The sequence below is a fragment of the Oncorhynchus gorbuscha genome, linkage group LG20, assembly GCF_021184085.1.
Source record: "Oncorhynchus gorbuscha isolate QuinsamMale2020 ecotype Even-year linkage group LG20, OgorEven_v1.0, whole genome shotgun sequence".
Taxonomy (NCBI): domain Eukaryota; kingdom Metazoa; phylum Chordata; class Actinopteri; order Salmoniformes; family Salmonidae; genus Oncorhynchus; species Oncorhynchus gorbuscha.
Genome location: NC_060192.1, coordinates 39,386,100 through 39,413,855, shown reverse-complemented (window position 1 = coordinate 39,413,855; position 27,756 = coordinate 39,386,100). Strand labels below are relative to the sequence as shown.

At 43.9% G+C, this 27,756-nt stretch overlaps 1 protein-coding gene across 1 annotated transcript; it reads left to right on the top strand.

Moving 5' to 3' along the window:
- On the top strand, positions 1-27,506 carry slc46a3 (solute carrier family 46 member 3). The gene is made up of 6 exons (XM_046317810.1): positions 1-385; positions 3,914-4,126; positions 13,699-14,575; positions 20,090-20,173; positions 23,888-24,044; positions 27,226-27,506. The coding sequence occupies exons 2-6, from the start codon at positions 3,944-3,946 to the stop codon at positions 27,338-27,340; spliced, it is 1,416 nt and encodes a 471-aa protein (XP_046173766.1). The 5' UTR covers positions 1-385; positions 3,914-3,943; the 3' UTR covers positions 27,341-27,506.
- The last annotated feature ends 250 nt before the right edge of the window (positions 27,507-27,756 follow it).

Sequence of the window (27,756 nt, the reverse complement as noted above, 5' to 3'; positions counted from 1 at the left end):
TAAGCGGTCGGATTTGGGTTGTACCACAGCCGCAAAGTCAAAACTGTCTATATCGTAAAAATTCATGAAAACAAACATTTTATTTTTGGTTTTAATTTAAGGTTAGGGTTAGACATAAGGTTATCATTGAGGTTAAGGTTCGCGTAAGGCTTAACGTTTGATTTTAATTAGATAAATTGTAGAAATAGGCGGGGTTTAGTCATGAGTATGACTTTGTCGCTGTGGTAACTAGCCGTGGACCGTGGATCGGGAAGTATAGCGCCATAAACACGGTACAGATGTCAGTAGGAATGGTCTAAACATCCAAGAAGAGCGATCTGGTATTTTTTGGAGAGAGAGAGATAGTTTGTAGATAATCACTCTTCACCAAATGACGAACTAAAAGGTGAGACATTGTTTCTGTTTTTGAACACTGATGTCATGCATTTCCCTTGTCCTATAAAAGTGATCAGTCAGTGAAATGTATTGTCTGTGTTTCAGATAATACAGACACATCATCATCATCATGTAACTTAAACCAGTATCTGGGCAGGAGAAATTAATCGTCTCTGCCCAGTTACAGGTTCACATGTAACTGAACTAGCTATAGGTCAGAACGGGAACATTTGTTTGACAAATGTGTTGTTGTTTAATTATTTTTAATTGTTTACAATAAGTCAGTGTTTTTATTTGATACTCGTTGGCAAAAATACTCTATGTTGGCTGATATTCCAATCTCTAAACATATCCCGATGAATTAATTAAGACCGTAGCGTACAGTAAGCTCGGAACTTATTGGCACCGGCGTTGTCTTAATTGCATGTACAGTGTATATACAGGCTGGGTCTACCCATATAAATCCTCAACGATAGCAAGCCATAACCTCATTAGGCTGGGTATGACTTCTTGAAGAGGAGTGTAGGCTTCTACATATCACAGCTGGTGTGACTTGACATTCTTTGTCTGTCTCTCTCTGTCTGTCTCTCTGTCTCTGTCTCTCTCTCTCTGTCTGTCTCTGTCTCTCTCTCTTGTCTCTCTTGTCTGTCTCTGTCTCTCTCTCTCTTGTCTGTCTCTGTCTGTCTCTCTTGTCTCTCTTGTCTCTCTGTCTATCTTGTCTCTCTGTCTCTCTCTCTGTCTCTCTCTCTGTCTCTGTCTCTCTCTCTCTGTCTGTCTCTGTCTCTCTCTCTTGTCTCTCTTGTCTGTCTCTGTCTCTCTTGTCTCTCTTGTCTGTCTCTGTCTCTCTCTCTCTCTTGTCTGTCTCTGTCTGTCTCTGTCTGTCTCTCTTGTCTCTCTGTCTCTCTTGTCTCTCTGTCTCTCTTGTCTCTCTGTCTCTCTTGTCTCTCTGTCTCTCTCTCTCTGTCTGTCTCTGTCTCTCTCTCTTGTCTCTCTTGTCTGTCTCTGTCTCTGTCTCTGTCTCTCTCTCTGTCTGTCTCTCTGTCTGTCTCTCTTGTCTCTCTGTCTCTGTCTCTCTCTGTCTGTCTCTGTCTCTGTCTGTCTCTCTTGTCTCTCTCTGTCTGTCTCTCTTGTCTCTCTGTCTCTCTTGTCTCTCTGTCTCTGTCTCTCTCTCTGTCTCTGTCTCTGTCTCTCTCTCTGTCTCTCTCTCTCTGTCTCTCTGTCTCTGTCTCTCTGTCTCTCTCTCTGTCTCTCTCTCTCTCTCTCTCTCTCTCTCTGTCTCTCTGTCTCTGTCTCCGTCTCTCTCTCTCTCTCTCTCTCTCTCTCTCTCTCTCTCTCTCTCTCTCTCTCTCTCTCTCATATTCTCCTTTCCCACTGCATGGTTCTTCATAGGGAACATCTAGCCACGTGAGTAAGAAGAGTGTATTTAACTATGCTGTTGTTTGCTGAGACAATGATGAAAACAACAGGATAAATACACGTGTGCTCCTCTGACTCTCTTGTTTTAGAATCCGTCTCCAGGTTACACCTGTATTAAAGAAACAATACATTAAAATAGTCAAGTGTTTTAAAGGCCCAGTGCAGTCAAAAACATGATTTTTTCCTTTGTTTTAAATATATTCGCACTGTGTTCTATATATATTTCCACACTATGAGGTTGGAATTAATACTGTGAAACTGAAAATTATGATAATGCCCTTTTAGTGTAACTGCTGTTATGAAAAGACTTCCTGACATTTCAGCCTGATTATTTATATACAGTGGGGCAAAAAAGTATTTAGTCAGCCACCAATTGTGCAAGTTCTCCCACTGAAAAAGATGAGAGAGCCCTGTAATGTTCATCATAGGTACACTTCAACTTTGACAGACAAAATGAGGGAAAAAAATCCAGAAAATCACATTGTAGGATTTTAAATTAATTAATTTGCAAATTATGATGTAGTAGTAGCAAACTACGGGATTGTACAAAGAGTTGTACTCCGTTCAAAAGTTTGGGGTCACTTAGAAATGTCCTTGATTTTGTCCATTAAAATAACATAAAATTGATCAGCAATACAGTGTAGACATTGTTAATGTTGTAAATGACTATTGTAGCTGGAAACGGTAGATTTTTTATGGAATATCTACATAGGCGTACAGAGGCCCATTATCAGCAACCATCACTCCTGTGTTCCAATGGCACGTTGTGTTATAGCTAATCCAAGTTTATAATTTTTAAAAGGCTAATTGATCATTAGAAAACCCTTTTGCATTTATGTTAGCAGAGCTGAAAACTGTTGTTCTGATTTAAAGAAGCAATTACAACAGGCTTCTTTAGACTAGTTGAGTATCTGGAGCATCAGCATTTTTGGGTTTGATTACAGGCTTAAAATGGCAGGAAACAAAGAACTTTCTTCTGAAACTCGTCAGTCTATTCTTGTTCTGAGAAATGAATGCTATTCCATGCGAGAAATTGCCAAGAAACTGAAAATCTCATACAATGCTGTGTACTACTCCCTTCACAGAACAGCACAAATTGTCTCTAACCAGAATAGAAAGAGGAGTGTGAGGCCCCGGGGCACAACTGAGCAAGAAACAGACGCCTCACAAGTCCTCAACTGGCAGCTTCATTAAATAGTACCTTCAAAACACCAGTCTCAATGTCAACAGTGAAGAGGCGATTCTGGGATGCCGGCCTTCAAGACAATATATCATATTTTCCTTTATTATTGTCCCCTAACCTCCCCTAACCCTACCACCCCTCCCCTAACCCTTTAAACAGGGTATGTTAGTAGGTGCCAGGCACACCGGTTTGAGTCACGAACTGCAACACTGCTGGGTTTTTCACGCTCAACAGTTTCCCGCGTGTATCAAGAACGGTCCACCACTCAAAGGACATCCAGCCAACATGACACAGCTGTGGGAAGCATTGGAGTCTACATGGGCCAACATCCCTGTGGAACGCTTTCCGTTTAGAGTCCATGCCCCGACCAATTGAGTCTGTTCTGAAGGCAAAAGTGCAACTCAATATTAGTTAGTGTGTCCGTAATATTTTGTAGACTCAGTGTATGTTGTTGTTTTAAGTAACAATAAGGAAAGCAACAGGATAAATATGTAGGGTAAACGTTCCCAGTAACTCCCGAGTGACGCAGCGGTCTAAGGCACTGCATCTCAGTGCAAGAGGCGTCACTGCAGTCCCTGGTTCAAATCCAGGCTGTATCACATCCGGACGTGATGGGGAGTCCCATAGGGCGGTGTACAATTGGCCCAGCGCTGTCCAGGGTAGGCCGTCATTGTAAATGAGAATGGGTTCTTAACTGACTTGCCTACTTAATTAAAGGTTAACTAAAATGTTTTTAAAAATACAAACAATAAATTAATGCTGCCATCTCTTCTTAGTGTCTAGGATCTATTATGTTGCCAGGTTTGTATTTATCTACTAACCTTGGCTTCCAGGGGTCGGTCTGTCATTCTGTCTGTATACTGAACTCTCCTACCTTGTCTTCCAGGGGTCGGTCTGTCATTCTGTCTGTATACTGAACTCTCCTACCTTGTCTTCTAGGGGTCTGTTTGTCCACTCCCCCTGAGAAGAATGAAGGGGTTATTCCTGGTAGAGCCACTGGTAGCCTTCTATTCCTTTGCCAGTTTCCTGATCTACCCCTTGGTACAACAGTATGTGTACAGGAGACTATGGCAGGAGATGACCAACACAACCTACCCTGTCTCTGACAACACCTCACGCTGCGATCCTTCCAACACCAGCAGCCACCATGAGGTTAGTTACTGTAGAAACCCAAACCAACACCACCTACCCTGTCTCTGACAACAACCAACAGGTTAGTTACTATAGAAACCCAAACCAACACCACCTACCCTGTCTCTAACAACAACCAACAGGTTAGTTACTGTAGAAACCCAAACCAACACCACCTACCCTGTCTCTAACAACAACCAACAGGTTAGTTACTGTAGAAACCCAAACCAACACCACCTACCCTGTCTCTAACAACAACCAACAGGTTAGTTACTGTAGAAACCCAAACCAACACCACCTACCCTGTCTCTAACAACAACCAACAGGTTAGTTACTGTAGAAACCCAAACCAACACCACCTACCCTGTCTCTAACAACAACCAACAGGTTAGTTACTGTAGAAACCCAAACCAACACCATCTACCCTGTCTCTAACAACAACCAACAGGTTAGTTACTGTAGAAACCCAAACCAACACCACCTACCCTGTCTCTAACAACAACCAACAGGTTAGTTACTGTAGAAACCCAAACCAACACCACCTACCCTGTCTATGACAACAACCAACAGGTTAGTTACTGTAGAAACCCAAACCAACACCACCTACCCTGTCTCTGACAACAACCAACAGGTTAGTTACTGTAGAAACCCAAACCAACACCACCTACCCTGTCTCTGACAACAACCAACAGGTTAGTTACTGTAGAAACCCAAACCAACACCACCTACCCTTTCTCTGACAACAACCAACAGGTTAGTTACTATAGAAACCCAAACCAACACCACCTACCCTGTCTCTAACAACAACCAACAGGTTAGTTACTATAGAAACCCAAACCAACACCACCTACCCTGTCTCTAACAACAACCAACAGGTTAGTTACTGTAGAAACCCAAACCAACACCACCTACCCTGTCTCTAACAACAACCAACAGGTTAGTTACTGTAGAAACCCAAACCAACACCACCTACCCTGTCTCTAACAACAACCAACAGGTTAGTTACTGTAGAAACCCAAACCAACACCACCTACCCTGTCTCTAACAACAACCAACAGGTTAGTTACTGTAGAAACCCAAACCAACACCACCTACCCTGTCTCTAACAACAACCAACAGGTTAGTTACTGTAGAAACCCAAACCAACACCACCTACCCTGTCTCTAACAACAACCAACAGGTTAGTTACTGTAGAAACCCAAACCAACACCACCTACCCTGTCTCTGACAACAACCAACAGGTTAGTTACTGTAGAAACCCAAACCAACACCACCTACCCTGTCTCTGACAACAACCAACAGGTTAGTTACTATAGAAACCCAAACCAACACCACCTACCCTGTCTCTAACAACAACCAACAGGTTAGTTACTATAGAAACCCAAACCAACACCACCTACCCTGTCTCTAACAACAACCAACAGGTTAGTTACTGTAAACCAACACCACCTACCCTGAAACCCAAACCAACACACACCTACCCTGTCTCTAACAACAACAGGTTAGTTACAACAGGTTAGTTACTGTAGAAACCCAAAAACAAACCAACACCACCTACCCTGTCTCTAACAACAACCAACAGGTTAGTTACTGTAGAAACCCAAACCAACACCACCTACCCTGTCTCTAACAACAACCAACAGGTTAGTTACTGTAGAAACCCAAACCAACACCACCTACCCTGTCTCTAACAACAACCAACAGGTTAGTTACTATAGAAACCCAAACCAACACCACCTACCCTGTCTCTAACAACAACCAACAGGTTAGTTACTGTAGAAACCCAAACCAACACCACCTACCCTGTCTCTGACAACAACCAACAGGTTAGTTACTATAGAAACCCAAACCAACACCACCTACCCTGTCTCTGACAACAACCAACAGGTTAGTTACTATAGAAACCCAAACCAACACCACCTACCCTGTCTCTAACAACAACCAACAGGTTAGTTACTATAGAAACCCAAACCAACACCACCTACCCTGTCTCTAACAACAACCAACAGGTTAGTTACTGTAGAAACCCAAACCAACACCACCTACTAGTAACAGGTTAGTTACTTAGAAACCCAAACCAACACCACCTACTCTGACAACAACCAACAGGTTAGTTACTATAGAAACCCAAACCAACACCACCTACCCTGTCTCTAACAACAACCAACAGGTTAGTTACTGTAGAAACCCAAACCAACACCACCTACCCTGTCTCTAACAACAACCAACAGGTTAGTTACTGAAACGCAAACCAACACCACCTAGAAACCCAAACCAACACCACCTACCCTGTCTCTAACAACAACCAACAGGTTAGTTACTGTAGAAACCCAAACCAACACCACCTACCCTGTCTCTAACAACAACCAACAGGTTAGTTACTATAGAAACCCAAACCAACACCACCTACCCTGTCTCTAACAACAACCAACAGGTTAGTTACTGTAGAAACCCAAACCAACACCACCTACCCTGTCTCTAACAACAACAACCAACAGGTTAGTTACTGTAGAAATATTTATTTATTTATTATTATAATTATAATAATTATTAATATAATAAATATTATGTATAATTATTATTATAATGCTCACATGAATGTCATGCATAAACTCTGTTCATGTCATTGTTACTTAAAAATAATTATAATTTATTAGAATAACGACAACATTGCAGTGCAAATGTCATGTGTAAAATAGTACATTTTTTTTTAATGTAAGTTTTGGAAGTAAACCTCCTTCCCTGCACTGCTTTGTAAAACCTTTGGCTTCGTTGTTCCTGTGGGCTGGCCCTCATCTGCTTTGTAATCCAAGTATTCCCATAGTTTGCTTCTGTTCGGTCAACAAGCTGGGAGCGTGGAGGCACGATGTCAGCGTTTCTGCTCTTCTCTTCTGATCCTCTAAATCATTTATGTAGATAGAGCCCCACAGCGGAGGTGTCATAGTACCCATAAAACCTAGCGGTCAAACGGGGAAATGGTTCCAATAGTTTTTCCACCATTTGTTTTTTCCCTTAGGGGATTTTAGAAACATAAGTATGTGGACACTGACTCGTCAAACATCTCATTTCCAAAATCGTGGCCATTAATATGGAGTTGGTGCCTCCGTTGCTGATATAACAGCCTCCACTCTTCTGGGAAGGCTTTCCACTAGATGTTGGAACATTGCTGCTATAACAGCCTCCACTCTTCTGGGAAGGCTTTCCACTATAACAGCCTCCACTCTTCTGGGAAGGCTTTCCACTAGATGTTGGAACATTGCTGTTATAACAGCCTCCACTCTTCTGGGAAGGCTTTCCACTAGATGTTGGAACATTGCTGTAGGGACTTGCTTCAATTCAGCCACGAGCATTAGTGGGGTCAGGTGATTAGGCCTGGCACGTAGCCGGTGTTCCAATTCATCCCAGAGGTGTTCGGTGTGGTTGAGGTCAGGGCTCTGTGCAGGCCTGTCAAGTTCTTCCACACCGATCTCGACAAACCATTTCTGTATAGACCTCGATTTGTGTACGGGGGCATTGAAACAGGAAAGGGCCTTCCGCAAACTGTTGCCACAAAGTTGGAAGCACAGAATCGTCTAGAATGTCATTGTATGCTGTAGTGTTAAGATTTCCCTTCACTGGCTCTAACGGGCCCGAACCATGAAAAACAGACCCAGACCATTATTCCTCCTCCACCAAACTTTACAGTTGGCACTATGCATAGGGGCAGGTAGCATTCTCCTGGCATCCGCCAAACCCAGATTAGTCCGTCGGACTGCCAGACAGTGAAGCGTGATTCATCACTCTAGAGAACGCATTTCCACTGCTCCCCAGTCCAATGGCAGCGAGCTTCACACCACTCCAGCTGACCCTTGACATTGTGCATGGTGATCTTAGGCTTGTGTGCAGCTGCTCGTCCATGGAAACCCATTTCACGAAGCTTCCGACGAACCCGTATTTTACTGACGTTGCTTCCAGAGGCAGTTCGGAACTCGCTAGTGAGTGTTGCAACCTAGAACAGACGATTCTTACGCGCTACAGCACTCGGCGGTCCCGTTCTGTGAGTTTGTTTGGCCAATCACTTCGCGGCTAAGCCTTTGTTGCTCCTAGACGTTTCCACTTCACAATAACCATATTTACAGATGACCGGGGGGCAGCTCTAGAAGGGCAGAAACAGACTTGTTGGAAAGGTGGCATCCTATGACGGTGCCATGTTGAAAGTCACTGAGATCTTCTACTGCCAATGTTTTGTCTATGGAGATTACATGGCTGTTTGCTCTATTTTATACACTTGTCAGCAACGGGTGTGGCTGAAATAGCCCGGATCCATTCATTTGAAAGGGTGTCCACATACTTTTGTCCACGTAGTGTTTATAGTTGTGAAATTTCCCTTCCTTATGTTATAAAATTCTTCTTCTTTTTTTTTACCAAGACAAATATGGTTCTTCATGTTCTGAATCATATATATACAGGGAGTATCAGTACCATTGTCGATGTGCAGGGGTACGAGGTAGTTGAGGTAGATATGTACATATATACAGTATAGGTAGGGTTAAAGTGACCAGGCAAAAGGATTATATAATGAACAGTAGCAAAATATGTATACATTTGTGCAAAAAGGGTCAATGCAGACAGTCCGGGTAGTTATTTGGTTAACTATTCGTCAGTCTTATGGCTTGGGGGGGTAGAAGCTGTTCAGGGTCTTGATAGTTCCAGACTTGGTGCGTTGGTACCGCTTTCCGTGCTGTAGCAGAGAGAACAGTCTATGACTTGGGTGGCTGAAGTCTTTGACCATTTTTAGGGCCTTCCTCTGACACCGCCTGGTATAGAGGTCCTGGATGGCAGGGAGCTCGGCCCCGGTGATGTACTGGGCCGTACCCACTACCCTCTGTAGGGCCTTCCTCTGACACCGCCTGGTATAGAGGTCCTGGATGGCAGGGAGCTCGGCCCCGGTGATGTACTGGGCCGTACCCACTACCCTCTGTAGGGCCTTCCTCTGACACCGCCTGGTATAGAGGTCTGGGCCGTACCCACTACTCTCTGTAGCGTCCACTGTTTGATGCCAAACAGTGTCCATACCAGGTGGTGATGGAGATTGTCAAAATGGTATCAATGGTGCAGCTGTAGACCTTTTTTGAGGATCTGCAAGCCCATGACAAATCTTTTCAGCCTCTTGAGGGGGAAAGAGACATTGTCATGCCCTCTTCACGACTGTGTTGGTGAATTGGAGGGTATCTGGGATGATGTTGTTCATGTGAGCCATGGTCAGCCTTTCAAAGCATTTCATGGCTACAGATGTGAGTGCTACAGGGTGATAGTCATTTAGACAGGTTACTTTGGCGTTCTTGGGTACAGGGACTTGTGTTGGTCTGATTTAAACATGTTGTTATTACAGACTGGGTCAAGTAGAGGTCAGAGCATGCTTGGAATATACTTCCTGGTAATCTGTCTGGCTTGTTAACGTTAACCTGTTTAAAGTTATTACTCACATCGGCTACTTATAGCGTGATCACACAGTCGTCCGGACTAGCTGGTGCTCTCATGCATGGTTCGGTGTTGCTTGCCTCGTAGCAAGCATAGAAGGCATTTAGCTCATCCGGTAGGCTCGCGTCACTGGGGCAGCTCACGTCTGGGCTTCCCTTTGTAATCGGTGATAGTTTGCAAGCCGTGCCTCATCCAATAAGTGTCAGAGCCAGCTAGCAGGCTACTGTAATTATTAACATGGTTAGACTGTAACCAACTAGGAAAGGTCACGTCTCATTAGACTGGTTTCAACTGGTTTCTCCAGTTGATTTGGTTGATTGGCTAAGCAGAGCCTTCATGCTATTCTGTTATAGCCTAGTCTGAAAAGACCGTCAGTGGCCATTGAAAGACACAGAGAAAAGATGTCTGAATGACTTGTTGATCAGGGGGAAAAAAAGCCTTCTTGTTTTGGGTTTGAAAAGTCAAGAACCACATCTACACCTGTTGTGGTTGAGACGAGAGTTAAGTTTATTTCTGCTTGAAGCCTGATTGACATAAATAACATTATATTTCCCTGTAGAGCTGTCTACTGGCCTATAACAGAGCAGAGCGTTGTCACATTTCTCCTTTTTTCTGTTGTATACTTCCTCTCTTTTTATTTTTATGATTTTGCGTCAAATCAGAAGTGAATCACTGTGGATAAAGAGAGTCTGGTGTTCTGTGGAATGTAGTCCGTAATTTGTCATGGTTACAGTGCCTTGCGAAAGTATTCGGCCCCCTTGAACTTTGCGACCTTTTGCCACATTTCAGGCTTCAAACATAAAGATATAAAACTGTATTTTTTTTTGTGAAGAATCAACAACAAGTGGGACACAATCAATGAAGTGGAACGACATTTATTGGATATTTCAAACTTTTTTAACAAATTAAAAACGGAAAAATTGGGCGTGCAAAATTATTCAGCCCCTTTACTTTCAGTGCAGCAAACTCTCTCCAGAAGTTCAGTGAGGATCTCTGAATGATCCAATGTTGACCTAAATGACTAATGATGATAAATACAATCCACCTGTGTGTAATCAAGTCTCCGTATAAATGCACCTGCATTGTGATAGTCTCAGAGGTCCGTTAAAAGCGCAGAGAGCATCATGAAGAACAAGGAACACACCAGGCAGGTCCGAGATACTGGTGTGAAGAAGTTTAAAGCTGGATTTGGATACAAAAGATTTCCCAAGCTTTAAACATCCCAAGGAGCACTGTGCAAGCAATAATATTGAAATGGAAGGAAGGAGTATCAGACCACTGCAAATCTACCAAGACCTGGCCGTCCCTCTAAACTTTCAGCTCATACAAGGAGAAGAGTGATCAGAGATGCAGCCAAGAGGCCCATGATCACTCTGGATGAACTGCAGAGATCTAAAGCTGAGGTGGGAGACTGTCCATAGGACAACAATCTGTCATATATTGCACAAATCTGGCCTTTATGAAAGAGTGGCAAGAAGAAAGCCATTTCTTAAAGATATCCATAAAAAGTGTTGTTTAAAGTTTGCCACAAGCCACCTGGGAGACACACCAAACATGTGGAAGAAGGTGCTCTGGTCAGATGAAACCAAAATTGAACTTTTTGGCAACAATGCAAAACGTTATGTTTGGCGTAAAAGCTCATCACCCTGAACACATCGTCCCCACTGTCAAACGTGGTGGTGGCAGCATCATGGTTTGGGCCTGCTTTTCTTCAGCAGGGACAGGGAAGATGGTTAAAATTGATGGGAAGATGGATGGAGCCAAATACAGGATCATTCTGGAAGAAAACCTGATGGAGTCTGCAAAAGACCTGAGACTGGGACGGAGATTTGTCTTCCAACAAGACAATGATCCAAAACATAAAGCAAAATCTACAATGGAATGGTTCAAAAATAAACATATCCAGGTGTTAGAATGGCCAAGTCAAAGTCCAGACCTGAATCCAATCGAGAATCTGTGGAAAGAACTGAAAACTGCTGTTTACAAATGCTCTCCATCCAACCTCACTGAGCTCGAGCTGTTTTGCAAGGAGGAATGGGAAAAATGTCAGTCTCTCGGTGTGCAAAACTGATAGAGACATACCCCAAGCGACTTACAGCTGTAATCGCAGCAAAGGGTGGCGCTACAAAGTATTAACTTAAGGGGGCTGAATAATTTTGCACGCCCAATTTTTCAATTTTTGATTTGTTAAAAAAGTTTGAAATATCCAATAAATGTCGTTCCACTTCATTGATTGTGTCCCACTTGTTGTTGATTCTTCACAAAAAAAATACAGTTTTATATCTTTATGTTTGAAGCCTGAAATGTGGCAAAAGGTCGCAAAGTTCAAGGGGGCCGAATACTTTCGCAAGGCACTTTATCTCCTGGTCCGACTGTGTGTTTTCCTCCTGTGGCTATTATCCATTACCTTGTGTGTTTTAACTGATTGTGTTTTTATTATCTGGGGTAAACACACACGGCACTCCAGCTAAAAACAACGATTTTGCTTCAGTCACAAAATCTCTGCTCCATGATCCCCTCCCTCACCTTCATGTTGTTTGTTTGTTTGTCTCTTCTCCCTCGATACCGAGCTCTTCTCCATGTTGATGTTAATATAGTTTGTCTCTTCTCCCTCGATACCAAGCTCTTCTCCATGTTGATGTTAATATAGTTTGTCTCTTCTCCCTCTACACTGAGCTCTTCTCCATGTTGATGTTAATATAGTTTGTCTCTTCTCCCTCGATACCGAGCTCTTCTCCATGTTGATGTTAATATAGTTTGTCTCTTCTCCCTCTACACTGAGCTCTTCTCCATGTTGATGTTAATATAGTTTGTCTCTTCTCCCTCTACACTGAGCTCTTCTCCATGTTGATGTTAATATAGTTTGTCTCTTCTCCCTCTACACTGAGCTCTTCTCCATGTTGATGTTAATATAGTTTGTCTCTTCTCCCTCTACACCGAGCTCTTCTCCATGTTGATGTTAATATAGTTTGTCTCTTCTCCCTCGATACCGAGCTCTTCTCCATGTTGATGTTAATATAGTTTGTCTCTTCTCCCTCTACACCGAGCTCTTCTCCATGTTGATGTTAATATAGTTTGTCTCTTCTCCCTCTACACTGAGCTCTTCTCCATGTTGATGTTAATATAGTTTGTCTCTTCTCCCTCTACACCGAGCTCTTCTCCATGTTGATGTTAATATAGTTTGTCTCTTCTCCCTCTACACCGAGCTCTTCTCCATGTTGATGTTAATATAGTTTGTCTCTTCTCCCTCGATACCGAGCTCTTCTCCATGTTGATGTTAATATAGTTTGTCTCTTCTCCCTTGATACCGAGCTCTTCTCCATGTTGATGTTAATATAGTTTGTCTCTTCTCCCTCGATACCGAGCTCTTCTCCATGTTGATGTTAATATAGTTTGTCTCTTCTCCCTCGATACCGAGCTCTTCTCCATGTTGATGTTAATATAGTTTGTCTCTTCTCCCGATCGATCTTCTCCATGTTGATGTTAATATAGTTTGTCTCCGAGCTCTTCTCCATGTTGATGTTAATATAGTTTGTCTCTTCTCCCTCTACACTGAGCTCTTCTCCATGTTGATGTTAATATAGTTTGTCTCTTCTCCCTCTCGAGCTCTTCTCCATGTTGATGTTAATATAGTTTGTCTCTTCTCCCTCGATACCGAGCTCTTCTCCATGTTGATGTTAATATAGTTTGTCTCTTCTCCCTCGATACCGAGCTCTTCTCCATGTTGATGTTAATATAGTTTGTCTCTTCTCCCTCGATACCGAGCTCTTCTCCATGTTGATGTTAATATAGTTTGTCTCTTCTCCCTCGAGCTCTTCTCCATGTTGATGTTAATATAGTTTGTCTCTTCTCCCTCTACACTGAGCTCTTCTCCATGTTGATGTTAATATAGTTTGTCTCTTCTCCCTCTACACTGAGCTCTTCTCCATGTTGATGTTAATATAGTTTGTCTCTTCTCCCTCGACACTGAGCTCTTCTCCATGTTGATGTTAATATAGTTTGTCTCTTCTCCCTCTACACCGAGCTCTTCTCCATGTTGATGTTAATATAGTTTGTCTCTTCTCTGTCTCTCTCTCTCTCTGTCTCGCTCTCTTTCTCTCTCTTTACCTTGTTCTTTTTCATGTTTGTTATAGGAGGTGCAGAAGGCGGCGTCTCTCTTCTCCCTCTACACTGAGCTCTTCTCCATGATCCCCTCTCTGGCAGTCACCCTCATCCTCGTTGCCTACAGCGACCAGCGCGGACGCAAGATCACCATCATCCTGCCTCTGATTGGCTCTCTCTTCTACGCCCTGTCTTTCCTGGCCGTCTCCTTCTTCGAGCTCGACCTCTACCTCCTCATCGTCTCGTCGTTCGTCAGCGCCCTGTTCGGGGGCTCGGGGACATTACTGGGTGGCTGTTTCTCCTACATCGCTGACCTGTGTGAGGACGGACAGCAGAAGACCCTGCGTATGGCCGGGATAGACATGGTGATCGGCCTGCTGTCTGGAGTGGCCTCTCTCTCTACGGGATACTTCCTCCAAGCAGCAGGCTTCAACTGGCCCTTCTTCACCTCTGCTCTGTTGCAGTGTTTCAACCTGCTCTACGCCGTCTTCATCCTGGAGGAGACGCTCCAACGACCTCCAGATGACCCCCTGGACGGATCTCCGCGCCGCACCGCCATGCATCAGCTGGCCTGCGGGGTCTACCAGCTGTTTGCAGGGGCCAGCAGGAGGCGCAATATCCTCCTTGTGCTCCTCCTGCTCCTCTTCTCCTCCTTCTCCTTCGCCAACATGGGCGGGCTCTCCATGATCACGCTGTACGAGCTCAATCAGCCGCTGTGCTGGACCGAGATTCTGATTGGCTACGGCTCGGCGCTGTCCACCACGGTGTTCCTGACCAGCTTCGTGGGCGTGACGGTGTTCTCTCGCTGCGGCGTGCCCAACCTCGTCATCATTCTCATAGGGATACTGAGTGTCATGGCGGGCATGACCCTGGTGGCCTTCGCCAAGACCACGCTCATGATGTTCCTGGGTAAGGAATAAAGAGGATTTTCAATGGTAACATAGTTTTGTGAAAAGAGAACTCTACACTGTGAGCCAGGGTTGGGGTCAATTCCATTTTAATTCAGCAAGTAAACTGAAATTCCTATTCTGAATTTTTTGTCAATATAATTCAATGGAAATATGAGTTAACTGAATTTAATTTAAATGGAATTGACCCCAACCCTGATGTGAGCCAAGTGTTGGTTAACTTATGCCTTGGGCCTGGAGTTATTCCTGAGCTGGAACACCTCTGGGCCCCATTTAGTCTGGTCTGGTGTTTAGGAACAACTCTGGGCCCCAGTTAGTCTGGTCTGGTGTTTAGGAACAACTCTGGGCCCCAGTTAGTCTGATCTGGTGGTCAGGAACACCTCCGAGCCTACCTCGGAGCCTACCTCTAGCTACCTCGTGTCGATCTGAAAGGATAAGTGTAAGCAGAAAGGGCAAATTGAAGGCCATAAACATCACCTGTAAAGGTTTATATGGTCGTATAAATGGAACCATATAGTTTTACTGTGACATGACTGACCGGTCGTTTCATGTCACGACGCCCACCATCTCAGATTGTTCTGAAATGGTTTCCGTACTTAGAAATGGATAAGATTAGCATTCATACAACATTATTTTCTTGAAGTATAATTTGAAGCTAATTTATTACACCCAAATTGGCCTATTTTTCATTTATATAATTAATCTAATATTCAATAAATATAGTAAATATAATATTCAATAAATATAGTACCCAACATCCCATTTGGGCCTACTTTTTTTCTTCTAATAATAGGTTTGACATGAGGAATAAAAATGAAGTGGTCACCCAGCCACCCACTGACTGAGTGTACAGTATCAGTTCTCTGTTTGACTGGTAGTATGGTGCTGCGGTTCGGGGGTTTTAGATTATTCTTTTTCTCCCTTGTTCAGAGAAATTAGTCATTACATTTGTTAGATTTGTGTCCGACATGCTGATATTACCAGATTCTGACCACTAGATGGTGCAGTTCCTGCTATTGGGTGATTAAGAGAATCACCCTCACCCCACCTCAATGTTAAAGGGATAGTTCACCTAAATTACATTTACACTAAATTAACCAAATTAGATTTGATCATGAAGTGTGAACATGCTAATATAGGTACCATTGACTTGCATTGGACTTTTTCCCACAGTTGCTAAAAAAGTTAGCATTTGAAACGGCACCTCAGTACCTCCAGGCTCTGATCAGGCTCTGATCAGGCCCTACACCCAAACAAGGGCACTGCGTTCATCCACCTCTGGCCTGCTCGCCTCCCTACCACTGAGGAAGTACAGCTCCCGCTCAGCCCAGTCAAAACTGTTCGCTGCCCTGGCCCCCCAATGGTGGAACAAACTCCCTCACGACGCCAGGACAGCGGAGTCAATCACCACCTTCCGGAGACACCTGAAACCCCACCTCTTTAAGGAATACCTAGGATAGGTTAAGTAATCCTCTCACCCCACCCCCCCTAAGTTTTAGATGCACTATTGTTAAGTGACTGTCCCACTGGATGTCATAAGGTGAATGCACCAATTTGTAAGTCGCTCTGGATAAGAGCGTCTGCTAAATGACTTAAATGTAAATGTAATGTAAAATGAAACAGTGGCCAACAAAACCAAAGGATGGGTTGCTGACATACCTTGTCGATAGTCTTCTTGCAGGGTAAGGAAACCAATGTAGCAGGAGCAGCACCATCTAGTGGCCAGAATCTGGTAATATCAGGATGTAGGATGGGACAACCTGGACTCGAGGGTAGACGTCACATAGTAAACGTAAATCCGGGACACTCCAATTAGTATGATATGTTATATTTTGTATGGTATGTATTAATTTGTGGATGTCCATCATCCATTTTGTGAGCTAGGTGTCTAATGTTAGCTAGGTGTCTAATGTTAGCTAGGTGTCTAATGTTAGCTAGGTGTCTAATGTTAGCTAGGTGTCTAATGTTAGCTAGGTGTCTAATGTTAGCTAGGTGTCTAATGTGAGCTAGGTGGTTAATGTTTAGCTAGGTGGTTAATGTTAGCTAGGTGGCTAACATTAGGGTAAGGGATTAAGGTTAGGTTAGGGTAAGGGTTAGCTAACATGCTAAGAAGTTGCAAAGTAGCTACAAAGTAGTAAGTAGTTGCAAGGTTGCTAATTAGGTCAAATGCTAAAGTTGTCCGTGATTCGATTCGAACACACAACCTTTGGGTTGCTAGACGTTCACGTTACACGATCACCCATCCACCCTGACCAACCACCTTACGTTTTTTTTGCCTTAAGTAACTTTGTCTTATGCAACCATACCAAACGTAACATATCATACTAGTTTGAGTGTCCAGGATTTACTTTTACTATGTTACGTCTAGTCTATGAGACTAGTCTATCAGGCTGGGTGGGACATCATACCCTGATGAAAACAGCTTGTCTGTCTAAACGTTGTTTATTAGGTTATTGCATCTGAGCTCCGAGAGCGTGCGGCTCACCTATTAATTTTTCAAGTGTTCTACTCCGCTAGCCAGCACCCCGGCTTAAATAGTTGTGTGTTTCTTTCGCCTCTAGATGGGACATAAAACCTAGCAACTTCAATGACTAATTTTCTCTGAACAGGGGAGGGGGGGGTGGAAACCTCACCAAATTCACTGAGAATACATTACGTAGTATAAAGAAACAGTACTCTAAGCAGCAGCTCCATATTAATGGTCAGACAGAGAGAACTGATACTGTTGTTGGTGTAGGGGTTCCGTAGGTTATGGGGGGGTAGGGTGTGGGGGGTCCGTGGGATATGGGGGGGGGGGGTCCATGGGTGGTTTTAACCATTCCTTTGGATTCCTCATCTCTAAGTTCTTGTTAGAAGAAAGTTAGGTCCAAATCGCATGTTAGATACTATATTTATTTAAAATGATCTGAATCACCTAAATTAAAATGGTCAATTTCGATGCAATCACATTAGCTTAGAGAGCAAATTACATTTCTATCAAATAATGTTGCAGGAATGTTAATATTATCTGTTTCGAACAACATAAATGATTTCAGAACAATCTGACGTGATGGGGTGTTGAAATCCACTTTATGGGGCTTTTTGAGGTGGAATGACCCTGACTGCGTTTCTTTATCATTGTGAAACCAGATAGAAAGACAACAAACCATAATATTCAGGTCTTTATCTTGGCTCTTTTCCAAAAAGGGGAGAAACTAAAAAAGACAAACTTACATAACCTCTGTTCAGTCAATTGCGAACCCAGCGAGTCAATCATGTGATGTTAATCCTCTCTCAGTTGAATTTCAATTGAATGGGTTTTATTGGTATGGGAAACATATGTTTACATTGCCAAAGCAATATAAAAAGTGAAATCCACAATAATATATATATATATATATGAACAATAAAAATAAACAGTAAACATTACACTCACAAAGGTTCCAAAATAATAAAATGTCATTATGTGCAAATAGTTAAAGTACAAAAGGGAAAATAAATAAACATAAATATGGGTTGTATTTACAATGGTGTTTGTTCTTCACTGGTTGCTCTTGTGGCAACAGGTCACAAATCTTGCTGCTGTGATGGGACACTGTGGTATTTCACCCAGTAGATATGAGAGTTTATCAAATTTGGATTTGTTTTAAAATTATTTGTGGGTCTGTGTAATCTGAGGGAAATATGTGTCTCTAATATGGTCATACATTTGTCAGGAAGTGCAGTTCAGTTTCCACATAATTTTGTGGGCAGTGAGCACATAGCCTGTCTTCTCTTGAGAGCCAGATCTGCCTGCAGCGGCCTTTCTCAATAGCAAGGCTATGCTCATTGAGTCTGTACATAGTCAAAGCTTTCCTTACTTTTGGGTCAGTCACAGTGGTCAGGTATTCTATCGCTGTGTACTCTCTGTTTAGGGCCAAATAGCATTCTAGTATGCTCTGTTTTTTGTTAAATTCTTTCCAATGTCTCAAGTAGTTCTCTTTTTGTTTTCTCATGATCTGGTTGGGTCTAATTGTGTTGCTGTCCTGGGGCTCAATGGGGTCTGTTTTTGTCTGTGGGCTCTCTCTATCTCTCCCTGTCTCTCTGTCTCTCTGTCTCTGTGTCTCTCTGTGTCTCCCTCTGTCTCTCTCTCTCCCTCTGTCTCTCTCGCTCCCTCCCTCTGTCTGTCTGTCTGTCTCTCGGTGTCTCTCGGTGTCTCTCGGTGTCTCTCGGTGTCTCTCGGTGTCTCTCTCGGTGTCTCTCTCGGTGTCTCTCTCGGTGTCTCTCTCGGTGTCTCTCTCGGTGTCTCTCTCGGTCTCTCTCTCTGTCTCTCTCGGTCTCTCTCTCGGTCTCTCTCGGTCTCTCTCTCGGTCTCTCTCTCTGTCTCTCTCGGTCTCTCTCTCTGTCTCTCTCTCTCGGTCTCTCTCTCTCTCGGTCTCTCTCTCTCTCGGTCTCTCTCTCTCGGTCTCTCTCTGTCTCTCTCTCTCGGTCTCTCTCTGTCTCTCTCTCTCTCTCTCTCGGTCTCTCTCTCTCGGTCTCTCTCTCTCTCTCTCGGTCTCTCTCTCTCGGTCTCTCTCTCTCTCTCGGTCTCTCTCTGCCTCTCGGTCTCTCTCTGCCTCTCGGTCTCTCTCTGTCTCTCTCTGTCTCTCTCTCGGTCTCTCTCTCTCGGTCTCTCTCTGCCTCTCGGTCTCTCTCTGTCTCTCTCGGTCTCTCTCTCGGTCTCTCTCGGTCTCTCTCTCGGTCTCTCTCTCTCTCTCGGTCTCTCTCTCGGTCTCTCTCTCGGTCTCTCTCTCTGCCTCTCGGTCTCTCTCGGTCTCTCTCTGCCTCTCGGTCTCTCTCTCTCTCGGTCTCTCTCTCTCTCGGTCTCTCTCTCTCTCGGTCTCTCTCTCTCTCGGTCTCTCTCTCTGTCTCTCTCTCTCTCGGTCTCTCTCTCGGTCTCTCTCTCCTCTCGGTCTCTCTCTCGGTCTCTCTCTCTCTCGGTCTCTCTCTCGGTCTCTCTCTGCCTCTCGGTCTCTCTCTCGGTCTCTCTCTCTCTCGGTCTCTCTCTCTCTCGGTCTCTCTCTCGGTCTCTCTCTCGGTCTCTCTCTGCCTCTCGGTCTCTCTCTCGGTCTCTCTCTGCCTCTCGGTCTCTCTCTCGGTCTCTCTCTGCCTCTCGGTCTCTCTCTCGGTCTCTCTCTGCCTCTCGGTCTCTCTCTGCCTCTCGGTCTCTCTCTCGGTCTCTCTCTGCCTCTCGGTCTCTCTCTCGGTCTCTCTCTGCCTCTCGGTCTCTCTCTCGGTCTCTCTCTGCCTCTCGGTCTCTCTCTCGGTCTCTCTCGGTCTCTCTCTGCCTCTCGGTCTCTCTCTCGGTCTCTCTCTGTCTCTCTCTGTCTCTCGGTCTGTCTCTGTCGCTCTGTCTCTCTCTCTGTCTGTCTCTGTCTGTCTCTGTCTCTCTGTCTCTCTGTCTGTCTCTCTGTGTCTCTGTCTCTCTGTCTCTCTCTCTGTCTCTCTCTCTGTCTCTCTGCCTCTCTGTCTCTCGGTCTCTCTTTCTTTGTTTATGTTGTCTGTTTGTTCTCCTCAGTGAGGCTTCCAATGCTGCTGGCTATCATGCCATTCCCCGTGCTGAGATCCATGATGTCAAAGATTGTATCGAAGAACGAGCAGGGTGAGTGTTTTGGACATGTTTAGTTTAACTAGTAACTTAATAACTAATGCGTTCAAACTCATTCCTCGAAAGGGCTGCGTGTTTGTAGTTTTTTTAAAACTTTCAATTAGACCTTAGACAATCAAATAAGGGGACGTTCCTTACTAATTATTGACTTAATTAATCAATTAAGTACAAGGGTGGAGCGAAAACCCGCAGACACTCGGCCCAACTTGGAATGAGTTTGACGCATGTAAGCCATCCTAGCATTGCTGAGCAATGGTTTGTTTAAACAGAGGTTGTTAGACCAGAGAGGGGTTGGCCCTTGTCTGTTCACGGGGCCCTTGTCTGGTCACGGGCCCTTGTCTGGTCACGGGGCCCTTGTCTGGTCACGGGGCCCTTGTCTGGTCACGGGGCCCTTGTCTGGTCACGGGGCTCTTGTCTGGTCACGGGGCCCTTGTCTGGTCACGGGGCCCTTGTCTGGTGTCGTGTCTGGTCGACCCCGCCCCACCTTTGAGTGTTGGACCAAGTAACCTAACCTTTACACAAATGCAGAGTCAGATAGCTGACACTAAGAATGCTTCGTCATGGTTGGTTCAACCCCCCTCATGCAGACCAAAGAGCATCATACGCCACTCTGGGTTCATCCGGTCGTTATCTGCACAGGGTTGTTGTCTTAACCCTGGCTTAGTTTCCCAGTTGCAAGGATGATTTTGAGACCGTGAGGGCTTGTTCTACTCCTAAGCTATCTCTAGTAAAACACATTGTCTATGTAATGCAGTCTTTAGCTCATTTGTCAGCTCAAGCCATCTCTGGTGACCATACGCCCAGATTAGCCGCAGGGAACTAGAGCGGAGACCATAAAAACACTACTATTTAGTTAAATATGAATTGTTAGAGATCATAATAATCCTCAATGTATTTTATATTGTGATTTCAATCTTAGTCTCGTTAAAAACAAAATAAACAAAAAACAAAACAATTTACCAATGTAGGGATCTGACAGTTATAGGGCGACGGTCTTCCTCAGCTTTAGATGATAAGCAGTGCTGTATATTGAGAGAAGCCTAGTGGTTAGATCGTAGGTGCGGCAGGTAGACTAGTGGTTAGAGTGGAGAGGCGGCAGGTAGCCTAGTGGTTAGAGTGTAGGTGCGGCAGGTAGCCTAGTGGTTAGATCGTAGGTGCGGCAGGTAGCCTAGTGGTTAGAGTGTAGGGGCGGCAGGTAGACTAGTGGTTAGAGTGTAGGGGCGGCAGGTAGACTAGTGGTTAGAGTGTAGGGGCGGCAGGTAGACTAGTGGTTAGAGTGTAGGGGCGGCAGGTAGACTAGTGGTTAGAGTGTAGGGGCGGCAGGTAGCCTAGTGGTTAGAGTGTAGGGGCGGCAGGTAGCCTAGTGGTTAGAGTGTAGGGGCGGCAGGTAGCCTAGTGGTTAGAGTGTAGGTGCGGCAGGTAGCCTAGTGGTTAGAGTGTAGGGGCGGCAGGTAGCCTAGTGGTTAGAGTGTAGGGGCGGCAGGTAGCCTAGTGGTTAGAGTGTAGGGGCGGCAGGTAGCCTAGTGGTTAGAGTGTAGGGGCGGCAGGTAGACTAGTGGTTAGAGTGTAGGGGCGGCAGGTAGACTAGTGGTTAGAGTGTAGGGGCGGCAGGTAGACTAGTGGTTAGAGTGTAGGGGCGGCAGGTAGACTAGTGGTTAGAGTGGAGGGGCGGCAGGTAGCCTAGTGGTTAGAGTGGAGGGGCGGCAGGTAGCCTAGTGGTTAGAGTGGAGGGGCGGCAGGTAGCCTAGTGGTTAGAGCGTAGGGGCGGCAGGTAGCCTAGTGGTTAGAGTGTAGAGGTGGCAGGTAGCCTAGTGGTTAGAGCGTTGGGCCAGTAACTGAAAGGTTTCCAGATCGAATCCCCGAGCTGACAAGGTAAAAATCTGTCGTTCTGCCCCTGAACAAGGCAGTTAACACACTGTTCCTCCAGTAGGCTGCCATTGTAAATAAGAATTTGTTCTTAACTGACTTGCCTAGTTAAATAAATAAATAAATATGTAACAAGTAGGCAGGTAGACATCTGAGAGACGGGCCTCGTAAAATGGTCAATATCGACGCAATAAATTAGCTTAGAGACAAAATAACAAAAGAAAATAATGTTGCAGGAATGTTAATCTTATCTGTTTCTAGAAACAAAAACGATTTCAGAATCTGACATGGTGGGTGTTGAAATCCTCTTTCGGGTGCTTTTTGAGGTGGAACGACCCTCGCTTTGTGCCTCTTCCGTAGCTAGGCTGGATCGTCCTCTACTGAGATGTAGCAACCACCTGGGTAATGTTTTTTTTGTTGTGACTTTAAATAATCCATTAAGACCACCACACCTCAGCAGTGGTTCAGAAAAGCCTCCTACGAAGAAGCAGGCCTCTGTATCCCCCTCACACCGCACTCCACTTCCTCTAGGAAATGGGGCAAAAGAGGGCCGAATCCGATGTTGTTGATTTGGTGTTGCTGCGTCATTCAAATCATATTAGCAAGCTAGCTAGCTAGCCAAGCCAAACAAAATATCATAATGTCATAATCAGTCCTACAATTTCATGAGTCACCGCCGGATATTACAGTTAATCAATCTATCAACAAGTTATCAAAAACCAAAAAAGTTGATTTTCAAATATACAATTACAAAAACAACACTAAAAAAACAATCAAATATGTACAATATTTACAGAGCTCTCTGCCTAGGCTACCTCACGACGCTATGGCAACCATGGAACTTGCGGCAATAATGTGGAAGCAAGGCAACCATTATGACATGTCTCACAACGCTTGGCTACAGTATTTTAATGTAGGGGGATTTACCTACAGTGGGGAGAACAAGTATTTGATACACTGCCGATTTTTCAGGTTTTCCCACTTACAAAGCGTGTAGAGGTCTGTAATTTGTATCATAGGTAACACTTCAACTGTGAGACGGAATCTAAAACAAAAATCCAGAAAATCAAATTGTATGATTTTTAAGTAATTAATTTGCATGACATAAGTATTTAATGACCTACCAACCAGTAAGAATTCCGGCTCTCACAGACCGGTTTAGTTTTTCTTTAAGAAGCCCTCCTTTTCTCCACTCATTACCTGTATTAACTGCACCTGTTTTAACTAGGGTGATTTACCTATGTGGTAACGCTAGGCTACAGTATTTTAATGTAGGGTGATTTACCTATGTGGTAACGCTAGGCTACAGTATTTTAATGTAGGGTGATTTACCTATGTGGTAACGCTAGGCTACAGTATTTTAACGTAGGGTGATTTACCTATGTGGTAATGTTAGGCTACAGTATTTTAATGTAGGGTGATTTACCTATGTGGCAACGCTAGGCTACAGTATTTTAATGTAGGGTGATTTACCTATTTGGTAAAGTTAGGCTACAGTATTTTAATGTAGGGTGATTTACCTATTTGGTAAAGTTAGGCTACAGTATTTTAATGTAGGGTGATTTACCTATTTGGTAAAGTTAGGCTACAGTATTTTAATGTAGGGTGATTTACCTATGTGGTAATGTTAGGCTACAGTATTTTCATGTAGGGGGATTTACCTATGTGGCAACGTTAAGCTACAGTATTTTAATGTAGCTTTGAACTTATATCTGACAGTATATTGTCTTTCTCTCGTGTGTGTGTGTGTGTGTGTGTGTGTGTGTGTGTGTGTGTGTGTGTGTGTGTGTGTGTGTGTGTGTGTGTGTGTGTGTGTGTGTGTGTGTGTGTGTGTGTGTGTAGGAGCGTTGTTTGCGTGCTTGGCATGCCTGGACAGTGTGAGCATCAGTGTGGCGATAGCTGTGTTCAGTAGTCTCTATGCTGCCACGGTAACCTGGTACCCTGGATTCTGCTTCCTGTTGTCTGCTGGACTCTGTGTCATCCCCTTGGCAATGCTAGCGTGAGTATTATATACTACTACCCCTATTCTCCTGCGACCTATACTACTACTATACTACCGCTATTCTCCTGCCCCTATCATACTACTTCTATACTACCCCTATACTACTTCTATACTACCCCTATACTACTTCTATACTACCCCTGTACTACTACTCTACTACCCCTATACTACTACACCTATACTACCCCTATGCCACTACTTTACTACCACTATGCCACTACTTTACTACCCCTATACCACTACTATAATCCCCTTATACTACCACTATACTGCCCCTACACTACTACACTACCCCTATACCACTACTTTACTACCCCTATACTACCCCCATACTACTACTATACTACCCCTATACTACCCCTATACCACTACTTTACTACCCCTATACTACCCCTGTACTACTTCTATACTACCCCTATACTACTACTATACTACTACTTTACCCCTATACACTATACTACTACCCCTGTACTACTACTTTACCACCCCTATACTACTTCTATACTATACTACCCCTATGCTACTACACTACCACTATACTACTATACTACCCCTATGCTACTACACTACCACTATACTACTATACTACCTATATACTACCCATATACTACTTCTATACTACCCCTATACTACTACTATACTACCCCTATACTACTACTATACTGCCCCTATACTACTTCTATACTACCCATATACTACTACTATACTACCCCTATACTACTACACTACCACTATACTACTATACTACCCCTGTACTACTATACTACCCATATACTACCCCTATACTACTTCTATACTACCCCTATACTACTACTATACTACTACTATACTGCCCCTATACTACTTCTATACTACCCATATACTACTACTATACTACCCCTATACTACTACTGTACTACCCCTATACTACTTCTATACTACCCATATACTACTACTATACTACCCCTATACTACTTTACTACCCCGATACTACTTCTATACTACCCCTATACCACTACTTTACTACCCCCATACTACTACTATACTGCCCCTATACTGCTACTATGCTGACCCTATACTGCTACTATACTGCCCCTATACTACTACTATACTGCCCCTATAATGCCCCTGTGCTATTACTATACTGCTACTATGCTACTACTATACTACCCCTACACTACTACTATACTACCCCTATGCTGCCCCTATGCTGCCCCTATGCTGCCCCTATACTTCCCCTATACTACCCCTACACTACCATTGTACTGCCCCTATACTGCCCTTATACTGCTACTATACTACCCCTATACTACCCTTATACTGCTACTATACTACCCCTAAACTGCTACTACACTACCCCAATACTACCCCTATACTACCCTTATACTGCTACTATACTACCCCTATACTGATACTATACTACCCCTACAGTACCCTATACTGCTACTATACTGCCCCTATACTACCCCTATATGGCTACTATACTATCGATATACTGCCCCTATACTGCCCCTATATTGCTACTATACTTCCCATATACTACCTCTATACTGCCCCTATACTGCTACTATACTACCCCTATACTAACCCTATACTGCCCGCATACTGCTACTATACTACGCCTATACTACCCCTGTACTGCCCCTATACTGCTACTATACTATCCCTATACTGCCGCTATACTGCCCCTATAGTACCCCTATACTGCCCCTATACTGCCCCTATACTGCCCCTATACTGCCCCTATACTGCCCCTATACTGCCCCTATACTGCTACTATACTGCCCTACTATACTGTCCCTATACTGCCCCTATAGTACCCTATACTGCTACTATACTGCCCCTATACTACCCCTATACGGCTACTATACTACCCCTATACTACCCCTATACTACCCCTATACTGCTACTATACTGCTACTATACTGCTACTATACTGCTCCTATACTGTCCCTATACTGTCCCTATACTGCCCTATACTGCCCCTATACTGCTACTATACTGTCCCTATACTGCCCCTATAGTACCCCTATACTACCACTATACTGCCCCTATACTGCAACTATACTGTCCCTATACTGCCACTATACTGCCCATATACTGCTACTATACTACCCCTATACTACTACACTACTACTATACTACTTATATACTACCCCTATACTACTACACTACTACTATACTACCCCTATACTACTACACTACTACTATAATACCCCTATACTACTACACTACTACTATACTACTACTATACTACCCCTGTACTATACTACTACACTACTACTATACTACCCCTGTACTACTACTATACTGCCCCATATACTGCTACTATACTGCCCCTATACTGCTACTATACTACCCCAATACTACCCCCATACTGCTACTATACTACCCCTATACTACCCCTATACTGCTACTATACTACCCCTATACTGCCCCATACTACCCCTATACTGCTACTATACTGTCCATACACTACTACTACACTGCTGCTATACCCCTACTATACTGTCCCATATAGTACTGCTATACTACCCCTATACTACTACACTACCCCATAATACTACACCAACCCTATTCTACTGCTATACTACTACACTACTACTATACTACTGCACTACTACTATACTACCCCTATACTACTACTATACTAATACACTACTGCTGTACTGCCCCTATACTGCAGCTATACTACCCCTGTACTACTACACTACTGCTATATTTTTGTTTTTGTCTTTGTCTGCCGCTACCCATGACCACCTCTCTCGCTCTCGCTCTCTAATCAAATAGTAACCAAAAAAAGTGTTCAACAAATCTAAATATATTTAATATTTTTGATTCTTCAAAGTTAGCCACCCTTTTCTCTTGATGACAGCATTGTTTTAGGCATTTCATTGGACAGGTGAGTCATTGCTTAGCTACTATGACTTCCCTGTCCCCTCGCTATCCCTCATTTCCTTATATATTTTTTTCTTTATTATTTGCTCATCTTTTCTTACTTTATAACTCTGCATTGTTGGTTAAGGGCTTGTCAGTAAGCATTTCATGGTAAAGTCTACACATGTTCTATTCGGCACATGTTTTAATTTGACCTTTATTTAACCAGGCAAGTCAGTTAAGAACAAATTCTTATTTTCAATGACGGCCTGTCTCTCTCTCTGTGTGTGTCTGTCTCTGTGTGTCTGTCTGTGTCCTCCAGGGGTGTGGGGCTGCTGGGAGTGGAAGAAGGTAAAGAGGCCAAGGAGACGGAGGCCCTCATCCCTGGAGAGGAAGGTCTCGCTGGGGAAGAGAACGATAATCCTCCCCTCACCTGAGACGAGGCCTGGAGCACTTTTCTCTTTTCTCTCTCTATGTCTGTTCTGACAGACGGAGCTACACTTTTAATCCTCGGAGGATAAATCCATCGGAGAGATAGATTACCTCAGGTCAACTGCTCTGCTATTAAAGCCCTATATGCACCATTAGCACGTGTGTCACCCACTTACAACCTTGGAAGCACTTTGATTATTAAGCATGACAGAAACATTTTTAAAGGAAATACAATGTGTGAATATGTGCCATGTGTAACTATGTTTTTACATATATGTGTGTGTGTGTGTGTGTTTTCAGAGGTATTCAACTCTGACCCTACGAGGTCCTGATTCCTGCTGGTTTTCTGTTCTACCTGATAATAATTGCACCCACCTGGTGTCCCAGGTTAGAGGTGAAATTATGGGAGAAAAGCAGTGGA

Excerpts from the sequence above, each read along its gene's own strand:
- slc46a3 (XM_046317810.1), top strand. The coding sequence starts at position 3,944 with ATGAAGGGGTTATTCCTGGTAGAGCCACTGGTAGCCTTCTATTCCTTT. Across the intron at positions 4,127-13,698 it reads ACACCAGCAGCCACCATGAG|GAGGTGCAGAAGGCGGCGTC; the intron begins GTTAGTTACTGT and ends TGTTTGTTATAG. Across the intron at positions 24,045-27,225 it reads ATCCCCTTGGCAATGCTAGC|GGGTGTGGGGCTGCTGGGAG; the intron begins GTGAGTATTATA and ends TGTGTCCTCCAG.